This window comes from Miscanthus floridulus, chromosome 12 (genome assembly GCF_019320115.1).
Source record: "Miscanthus floridulus cultivar M001 chromosome 12, ASM1932011v1, whole genome shotgun sequence".
In the NCBI taxonomy this organism is placed as follows: domain Eukaryota; kingdom Viridiplantae; phylum Streptophyta; class Magnoliopsida; order Poales; family Poaceae; genus Miscanthus; species Miscanthus floridulus.
In genome coordinates, this window is record NC_089591.1 from 51,289,804 (window position 1) to 51,299,812 (window position 10,009).

At 43.8% G+C, this 10,009-nt stretch overlaps 1 protein-coding gene and 1 pseudogene across 3 annotated transcripts; one reads left to right on the plus strand and one right to left on the minus strand.

The window, feature by feature from the left end:
* Positions 1–2,902: 2,902 nt before the first annotated feature.
* LOC136496898 (uncharacterized) lies at positions 2,903–3,856 on the plus strand (annotated as a pseudogene).
* A 197-nt stretch (positions 3,857–4,053) lies between these two features.
* On the minus strand, positions 4,054–9,567 carry LOC136496897 (uncharacterized). Of its 3 annotated transcripts, none has more exons than XM_066492673.1 (5): positions 9,344–9,567; positions 7,872–7,965; positions 6,152–6,846; positions 4,992–5,863; positions 4,054–4,523 (listed from the first exon to the last, which is right to left on the minus strand). In XM_066492673.1, the coding sequence occupies exons 2-5, from the start codon at positions 7,879–7,881 to the stop codon at positions 4,499–4,501; spliced, it is 1,602 nt and encodes a 533-aa protein (XP_066348770.1). In that variant the 5' UTR covers positions 7,882–7,965; positions 9,344–9,567; the 3' UTR covers positions 4,054–4,498. The 3 variants fall into 3 exon arrangements, with proteins under 3 accessions (XP_066348770.1, XP_066348769.1, XP_066348772.1); XM_066492672.1 differs by having other exon boundaries at positions 4,054–4,530; positions 9,344–9,564; XM_066492675.1 differs by having other exon boundaries at positions 4,054–4,530; positions 7,914–7,965; positions 9,344–9,563.
* Between the last annotated feature and the right edge of the window lie 442 nt (positions 9,568–10,009).

The following is a 10,009-nucleotide window of genomic DNA, read 5'->3' on the forward strand; positions in this document are numbered from 1 at the left end:
GTGTTAAAATTAAAAAAACGCCTTGAGGAGGGGAGGATGAGTGAGGAGGAGGAGAGGGTAGGCCGGGCCGCTGCCGGGCCGACCGACTCAGGCTGAGCTGTGCCGTGCCAGCCCATGGGCCTGAGCAGCGGCCCAGACATGGCCTGCTCCCTCGGGTCAGGCTAGCCCGAACCCACACGTCACCAGGCTGGACCGTGCTTACGTCAGGGCTAAAAAAACGATCTTCGTGCTGTGCCGTCGTGGCTCGGGCTACACCAACAACTATACAGACGAGGGAGGGATTGGCGGTCGTGCGCCTCGCACGTCGAGCGGTACGTGGCCGTCCGGCGACGGTGCACGGCGCCTTTGGTAGCCCTGCTGGCTTCTGCTTCCGTCGTCCGGTCAGCACCACCAACAGGCAGCCAGCTCGGCCCCCTAAAGCCACCCACCACTGCGCTGCCACAAGGTCGGGCTTGTTGGGCAGAACGCCCCTCGTGTTCCATCTCGGGCTCTGCCCAAACCTGGAGGGCGAGGCTGCCGCCAGCTCACCAACTCTACTGCGCGGTGGTAAAAGAAATCCAAAAGGTACGGAGTAGAATCAGGCAAGAGCTGTCGACTTCCGTGCAATGCCTAAATACGGAGTACACCAGAATAATATGACGTACTCCGTACTACTAAACTCTCGAGGGCTCAAAAACCATAAAATCAAATTATGCCAATTATAAAATGTATATATATACTGACTCAGTGTATGGAGTGCATTCAGCCGTACCTTAGCTTCGTACGTTGATTTGCGGCTCAATCGCGGCCACGGATTCGTGGGTTCAAACTTCAAATGTGGTGTGGAGCTGGTGGGGGATCGGAATCAGCTGGGGTCCGTACATGCACGTCAAGGCCATCATGTTTAGTTCCACCAAATTTCCAACTTTGACACTATGTAAAAAAAGATTTCCCGTCACATCAAATTTGCGGTACATGCATGGAATACTAAATGTTGACGAAATAAAAAATTAATTGTACAAGTTGGTTGTACTTTGCGAGACGAACGTTTTGAGCCTAATCAGTCAACGATTGAATAATTAGCACTAAATAAAAACAAAACACTACAGTACAGTTACAGTGAATCCGGCGGCGCCGATTCGGACGAACTAAACGAGACCCAAGTCGTCAACATTCGCAGCTTTTGATGCGTGAACTTGCTGCACGGACAGTGTGTACCGACCAGTGCCGACTACCGACATTTGAGTCTCGAAGAGCTAGCTCGCATGGCAGAGGTGGCGGCGTACACGTCGACCAAGAAAACCAGAGGAAGAATCCGGCCGGCGCATGCAACTGGATTCGCTGTTCGCTCTCGCCGGCCGCGTGCGTGGAAACCTGTAAAACAAACGAGCCCTTTGCGCTCTTCTTGGGAACACGTGCTGAAACCAAAAACAAGAAAAACTAACGGAACTAGAGACGGTTTCTCAAATACTCCATCCGTTTTAAATTATAAGTTGCTTTAATTTTTTTTATTTATTTTGTTATGTATCTAGACAAATTATTTAGATGTATAACAAAATAGATGTAACCAAAAAAAAATCAAAATGAGTTATAATTTGGAACGGAGGAAGGAGGAGGAAAGATATATACACATCTAAATTCAAGCTTAGGTGAGCAGTTGGGTACATGATCACATCTCTTATCCAGCCAGTTAAGCTAATCCACTTTCACGTAGGCTGAAACAATGACATACTACTGCCAAACCTAGCTCAAAAATGTAGTAATGTATGTTTACACTCTATACATGTACTTGCCTTAGTAAGGCTTTCGAGCTTATGCACACTTCAACACATCATACTTGTCTCGGTAAGGCTTTCAAGCTTATGCACAGCTCAACACATCGAACATCCGGAAATGCAATGCATAGTATCTGTTGTTCTAAATCCCTAGATTCTATAGCATTTACCGAAGGGCCTCTCCTACAGTTATTGGTGGAGCTAAATGAGGCTATAACCATTAAGTTGTATTCCCTTCATCATGGAATGGTAATCATATTTCAAATAGAGAAAACTCAACTTTTACAACTTTAACTAACAATTATTCAAATTATATACAAGTTTAGAACATATTCAAAGTGGCTGTTATATTATATTGATTCTTTTGCAAATGACAATATAAAGTAAGAGAAATTAATAGTCAAAATCTATTATGCTTGACTTTTTCATGATTATATGTTTATCATTTTGGGACAGAGAGAGTATATGGACACAAACCCCACCTCAAACCGCTATATATAGCTAGAGATTTAAAACCAAGATAGTATCTCAGCATATGTTAGTTTTGACATTTTTTTGACCAAAATGTTAGTTTTGCTATTAGAGGAAATCATATACTCCTATGTTATTAGTACCTGATCTTGTAATACTACTATCAACTTCTCTCTCTCTCTCTCTCTCTCTCTCTCTCTCTCTCTCTCTCTCTCTCCCTGTCTATCTCTCTCTCTTTTTGCTAACACATTTGAATCGATGAAATATATGCAATGGACAAATCGTGTTCAGACTTGCTTGGGTTAGGTTGATACCTTGGTCAGGCGCAATCAGGATCAATCCATAAATTATTCCTAGGGTTTGTTAAAGAAAACTAACACGGGAGTACGGGTGGAACAGATATTCCTAGCTCTCCTCTCGGCTTGCTTTGATTGCATATCCATCCATCCCTCTAGCTGGAAGTACTACCTACACTACTACTACAAGCATTGTATCACCTTTGTCTCTATAAAAGGCTAACAACCCCCACGCCGCGCTTCCTCTCCTATTTTCTCTTCAGCAAATTCTTCTTCTTCCTAGCTTGCAACTTCAACTGAGGGCATATATCACACACACAAACAACCACACAAGCGATCGACTAATCGAACTGATGTACGCATAGTTTGTAAGAAAAACGTACTCCACACCATGGTGAGCTGCATCAGAAGAACTAGTGCAATGAGTCTGGTTGTAGTCATCTTGCTCATCGACTCATCGTCTCCTTGCTCACCCTTCACCTCCCCACCGCCTGTGCTAGCCATGGTGAGTCCCTGGTCCATCTTGTTGTGCAGTCGCAGTCGATGCACTTTAGATTTTGCCTTGATCCGTCCATCTTCACTGTTCTTGCAGTTGTCGTGCTAATCCCAAACAATGAACTGATGAACAACAGAGGAAACGAGGTTAGTGATACTCTCATCGTTGGTTTTGTTCTGTTCACAGAGCAAGTTAAATCTAGTACTAGTAATCTACTGACAGATTCTAGTACATGTACATATTTTACTGAAGTTACTAGAGGATTTGGATGACTGTACGCAGAACCTCGGCGAGGCGTTGGCGTCCACCGACGACGATGATTTAGCTGCCAGCAAGGTAATCTCAGGGCGGAAGCTCGGTGCACCGAACAACAAGGAGGGAACCAAAGCCACCGTGGGAGCGACGACGACGACGACTTCAGCAGGCTCACGGCCGCGGACGGTGGAGATGCGCGCAGCAGCGAAGCACGGCGACGCGGTCACCGAGATGTACGACATGCTCAGGAGGGACTACGCGTCCAAGGCGAGCCGCCGCCGGCCGATCAACAACGGCGCCACGCCGCTGCAGGTGAATAAGAAGCCCTAGAGATAGCTAGTACCGTACGTAAGTACTCCATAGCTAGCTAGCTTCCCCGGCGTGCTCTCGGGCATGGCATCACTAGTTCGGTACATATAGTTAGAGCTGCCTAGCTGCTTCGTTCTCTTCAGGCTTTAGTTGCTATATTTAGTCCTAGGAGTAGTAGATTAGGAGGGTTTATACACTTAGTTGTCCCATGTGGAATAATAATGCCTTGTGCCCAGCCTTAATCTAGCCTTCAACCTGGACAACCAGTTTAGCCCAATCTGCAACAGCAGCATGGATCATTCATGTGCAGATGGGCAATTTTGTCACTGGTGTTCATGCTTGAGGATAGATGCCATGTAGTAGTATGTACATCCGCACCAGTATCAGGTCGCAAATGTGCTCATATGCTTGTAACAGATTCAGTGATTTACATGTATTTCCACCAATATACTGTCATGCTGTTATGTTTCTTCACTGGCCAATATAACTTCAGTGATTCTCGGCTCATGGCAGCAGAGTATCACGGTTCAAGTAGCACCCTCCATGGGTGTTCATCTGGAATAATACCTCAACAAGTATCCACAAATCCTATACTGAAGCTATACCTTAATTCCTCACTCATCATAGTGTTTTGTAAATTACAAGCCACTACCGAATCCGACAAGCCATTAACCTGCTAGAGATAAATAAGAACAGCAGGGCATTGGGGGGCAGAAAAGAAAAGAGAAGGGGGAGAGGAGAAACATTTGAATGAATTTAACATGGACCTCCACGGGCTCAAGCGTGACAGACACGAAGGGCTCAACTCAACAGGCAAAAAGGATGCAGGGGCAGGCGCATTCAGAATTTACAGCAAAGGATTCTGTAACCCCAGCCTCGGTCTTCCTTCAGACGCCTGCGGTCGGCCTTTGCCATCTTCACGGGGCTGCTGTTCCACTCGTTCTGTAGTCTGTGAATTAGACCAAAAAAGAAAGAAAGATGCACAATCCTATGAATGATGCTTGACAGAAAAAGAAAGATGCTTGAACCCATGAAAACAAAACAAAATAAAGTTTCATATATTGACAACATTTATGAAGAATTCCTACTGATTGGTTCAAAAGTTCAGAAACTGCCTTGAGCCCATGACAGTACAACCAAGTATGACGTTATGAGGTAGCAGTTAGCATAATGGAAATTATTATATCCATGCTTGACTGATATTCCTTTAGGCAGGGGAATTTATGTTGTTGACTATTTACCATTATAGAAGAACGAATTCAATGCTGTCCCATTCAGATGTACAACAAACTATGAAGTTGCTTATATGGGGCTAGATTTTATCAATTACGAATAGAATTAAGCAACGATATTGCAGGGCGAGAAAGCAGTTCTATGCTGAAAAGAAGTAATCAGAAAGTCTGCACTTACACTGGAAATGCAAAGGACCGAGTACTTGTTGTGCTACTTTCTGATCGAAGAGAAATGTTGCCAGAATAAGGTATGTGACCAGAGGGCGTTAGTGGACCTGATGTAATGCTAGGTCCAGAGAAGCTTGACTCAAAGGGATTGCGAATAACAGTTTGTGCAGTCACTTTTGCGCTATCAGGTCCATTTTGCTGAACCACAGATTCTGTTTGCACAGTAGTTGAACTCTTACTATCCGTTATGTCCTCACTTACTTTTGTGCCAAGCTCCGCATCTCTTGGGTTGAAATCATTTATATCTTGACCATCAATCTCATGTTTCTGACCTTGCTCACTTTTGACATCACTATGCTCTCCATTGCTAGTGGATAGAGATATAGCAGTGCCCATTTCATGTGCTACATCAGTTTTCACATCATTATTAGTGAGACTCTCTCCCTGATCATTACATTGTTCAGATGCTTGGACATCCAATGTACTTGAACTTTCTTCAACAGAATCCAACCTATTCTCTTCAATTATGGCTTCATCTATTTCAATAGGATCAAATCCTTCCAGTGCTCTGTTGACAAGATCACTAAAACTATCTGTCTTTTCAACAGGACAAATGGGTGCTATAGAAGCGGCATCCACAATAGTAGGGAGAGAGTAATTAGGTTCCCATGTCTCGTCTAGTGATCCATAGGCAATAAAAGGGTTATAGTGATTAACTTGGTTGGATCCTTCCATATCCAATGGAGCACTGACAGCAACTTCCTCAGGTATCACCACCGAGAAATCAGCAGCGGCTGATTCTTCTGGTAAATCATTGTGAATGATGTTACTGGTCTCAGACGCAATACCAATTCCAGTTTCATAACAATCATTCGATGAAACCTGTAACAAAGAACAATCATGTTATGTGCTCCAATGGTGTAGAGGTATATAAGTGATGTTATAGTTAAAACTACTATATGGGCAGTTGCTCATTTATTGAGCCAAATAAACTACGGATGTAATACCAACTCGCGTTTTTCGGAGAACAGAACAAACAATTTACAGTTTACATATAATCATCGAACATTATGATACACATCAAAGGCAAGAATGAATTGTAAGGGTTAAAGTGGTGATCATACAGATTAGTTGCAAATGTTGTACTGTATAAGTTAAGTAGTTGCATACCTGATGGGTTGCTTCTCCAGTTAAAAGCCGGTCCTGATTTTCATTGCTCTCGCAAATGACACTGCCAACATCCTGGCAATCTTGTGCAACTTCATGACATGGTAATTGTTTGGGATTTAATTCCTCATCATTAGAATTGGTAGATACATCTACAGTATTGTTATCTTCAAGATCATGCTTTTTGCACGAGTTCTGTTCCCCAGTATTGCCATCAGTATCACACATGACAGGTAGGATAACTATTTCTGATTTTAATTCATGTGCAGTTTTTGTAGAGCCAGCGCTTATCCCTTCCCTTAGGTCACCGTTTGTATATTCTGAGGAATCAAAGTTTATGGACACCTTTTGATCTACTTGCTTTTCTGATGAAGTCTTTTGATCAGGAAGAACTCCTTCATCAATGCAGACATCCTTGACAAAATGGACACCGTAATCAGAAGAAAGAACTGTGTCGGGCAGTTTTATCTCTACAACATCCTTGTCATACGAGTAATCCTCAATGCGTGTCTGCCCAATTTTACCTCCATTCAGATGCTCAGCCTTCACAAAACTAAGTTCAGATTGATTGGTCTGTTCGACCATTTTATCTGCCAAAAATTTGAGATCACTTTGTCTTTCAGCCTCACAGTCTAATTTAGGACTGCCGTTAGATGCAAGATCATGAAAAATATGACTTTGGTAAGGCCTTTCATCATCTGCATGCCGAAATCAAAATCAGTTATTAAAAGTGTGAACAGAGAAGAAGAAAAAAATCATAATGAAGCATATCATAATCGACATTTATTGTTTCTAGTTTGCAACGTCAATAAATGACTAAAACTATTTCTAAGATTATAATAGTAATAACTGGTGACCAACCCAACCAGGACAAGAAATATCTAGAAAGAACTTATTATCATGTAATTAACATTAGAGTACTTAGGTAAGTTCATCTGTAGTTTCTCTTTCCTTTTAGTTGCGCTGTCACTGTAATCATATGCAAGCATTAACTTTCCTGCAGTGACTCACAACTCAAATAAAGCACATCTTGTCATAAAGAAACCCAGAAAAGTTTGTTTGCTTAACTAAGATGTTGTTGGTAGTCCTGAAGGAACAAAAGCCAAGAACCGACAATCTTCCTACCAAATCAACGAAAATCATAATTCAATACAAACAGAATAGTTTTTTATTTTTTCAGCCAAGAATAATGTTTTTGTGTCGCCATCAAGTCAATATAGAGATTGCATTAAAATAAAAACTGACTGAAATTGGTATGATGGATCCTTCTATGAAGATTAACGCGGAATATAACAGGCGTATGAAAGCGAACAATGTTGACGAGGTATTAAAATCACAACGATGAGGTGGACAGTGGACTCTAGCAAATCCCATGACGTACCAACGATGCGATGCACATTTCTCAGTTCAGTTATCCTAGCAAATGAAATGCATCATGCAATCAGATCGCAATCTATCAACAGACTACCCTATAAAGGCACACAATCAGCCTTTGCCACAGCCCAAAACCAGGCTAGCGTCAAGAATCGTAGAAATCAGAATGCAACCGTGCTTAACTGACGCAATTAAGCAAATGCCTTTACAGGGCAGTGTGTTCGGCTGATGGTTTTTGCGGCTGATAAGCCAGCTGATGTTGTTTTGTTGTGAGAAAAAAACATTGTACCATGGCTGATAAGCCGGCCCATAAGTTCATGCAGAACAGGGCGATGTGAAACTCACTTACCTATCTTCATGGTCTGCACATACAGTATACTTAAGTACTAACCATGCCTCAGGACTCAGGAGCTGCCTTTGCTAAACAGTGCTGATTATTTTTCCTGCAAAAAAAAAGAAGAGAAAGAAATATTAGAAATTTAGAAGTCAAATACTCCGACGATCCACCCAGACAAAAAAGTGCATGCTTCCTGTTCTCCAGAATGGAGGACAAAAGGCTGCGTTTGCGAATGCCGATGTCCATCCATCTACAAACAAATGCCGCGTTTCACGTAAACTAGATTCCCATGGGAGGAAAAGTCTCGCAGCGTCCTGATAGAACAAGACACTTTACACCCTTTCAGAGACACCCAAAAAAAGAAGGATGAAAAATAAATCAAAAGACGAAACCATGTCGCAAACACATAACGCTAAAGGAAAACACAAGCTCTGAAGAGCGAAAGCAGATGAGGCAACGACCGGCCCGCCCAACAACTCCTTCGCGGCATTTGGACACACCAAACATCAAGCGTTTCCATGGAGAAAGTCAGCCTCAATGTACACACGCATACAGCTAGACTACACAGCACAGGACAGCACAAGCACCAGACAAAGCACCGGATACCAAAAACTGCAGGTTTTCTATACGCGTCGATGCAGAGACGGTCGGTCAGGCATACAGGCAGACAGAGAAAGGAACAAAGTAGCGGTACCATATCATACAAAGCAAAGCAAAGGGAGACAATGACCTGGTTGGATCACAGGACAAGCACGCCCTGGTTTCTTCCTTTCTTCTCACGGAAAGAAGCAAGCAAGGAGGGTGAGGGAGAAGAAGAGGCGAAGTAAAGAAGAAAAATGAAGAGAGAGAGGAGGAAGAAGAGGCCACCTCTTCAATACTGTTCTGCATCCGCCACGAGGACAGCAAACATGAGCGAAACCACCAACCGCGCACCGATCCACCACTCACCCCAGCATCGAAAACTAGAGGGTCTCAAGTCTTGAAGAAACTTGCAAGGGCCCCGAGGAGCTCCAGACTCTGATAGCATGGCTTTAACTGCGCCGCATCAGACTGTGTCGGTAAGGCCTAATGAGGAGTAATTACACAGGACTGTGCGGCCCAGCCCAGTAACTACGTGCAGGCAAGAACAACACGCCTAAGAAGAGGAAGCTTGGATCAAAGATTCTATTTTCCCTCTTTTTTGGTGACAAAAATGATGCGCCTCCAATCCAGAATCACGAAACATGCACGTCGAATGCTACCTTCTGCGATTCTACCACTCATCTACCAGTTCTTCAGATCAGAGCTTCTGAAGAAATAACAACAGAGCAAAAACGAGCAACATGGGAAGATGAACAGGGCCAAGAAACCAAGTCTCCTCCACTCGACCACTCCTCACTCGCATGCAGAACCAGCCGTGGGAGGAGAAGGACGACAGCACCACAAGAAAGGAGACCAAGAACAGGAGACGGAGTGAAGCAGTGAAGGATCGGAGGAGCTCTGACCTTCGCGTGTGCAGGCGCCGCCGCAATTCTGTTTCGCCTTCTCTGCTGCGCGCCGGTCAGAAAGAAAGCTCCGGGAGAGCCGGCGGGAGCAGCGGGAGGAGCGGCACGGCGAGGATGGGATGGATCGCGGCGGAGCCCGAGAACCCAAAAAATTCCGCGATACATAGAAAAGAATTCCCCGGGGCGGAGGGTGGAGACTTAAATAAACGTCATTCATGAGAGGCAGCAGAGCCGCAATAAATTTGATGCGCTGTGAGGGGAGGGAGGGGAGGCCCTTTTGCGAATAGGACCCTCGACGAGGTGCACGAACCGAAGCCTTGGATCGCTTCGAGAAGAAGGGTCTGCAATTTTTTTACGAGTAGTTGCAAGTGCAGTGCAGGTGACGACTTTGCTATTCAGTCCAGGAAACTTTTGCGCGGCGGTTGACTGGGTAGGATTTTATTCCATTCTGCTTCTTTCGGGGTAGAATTTGCATAAATGCTCTAGTCATCCTGAGTTGGGGCATTTCAAAGTGCAAAAAACACAATATTTTATACGTAAAATGTCAACAGTACAACAATGGTATTGGTATATCTCGTACATTTATTAGAAAAGAATTTCTTAATATAGCATTCACTGGATTTTTTTTCCATGAGAGGTATACAATAATTGTTACTAGTCCATATT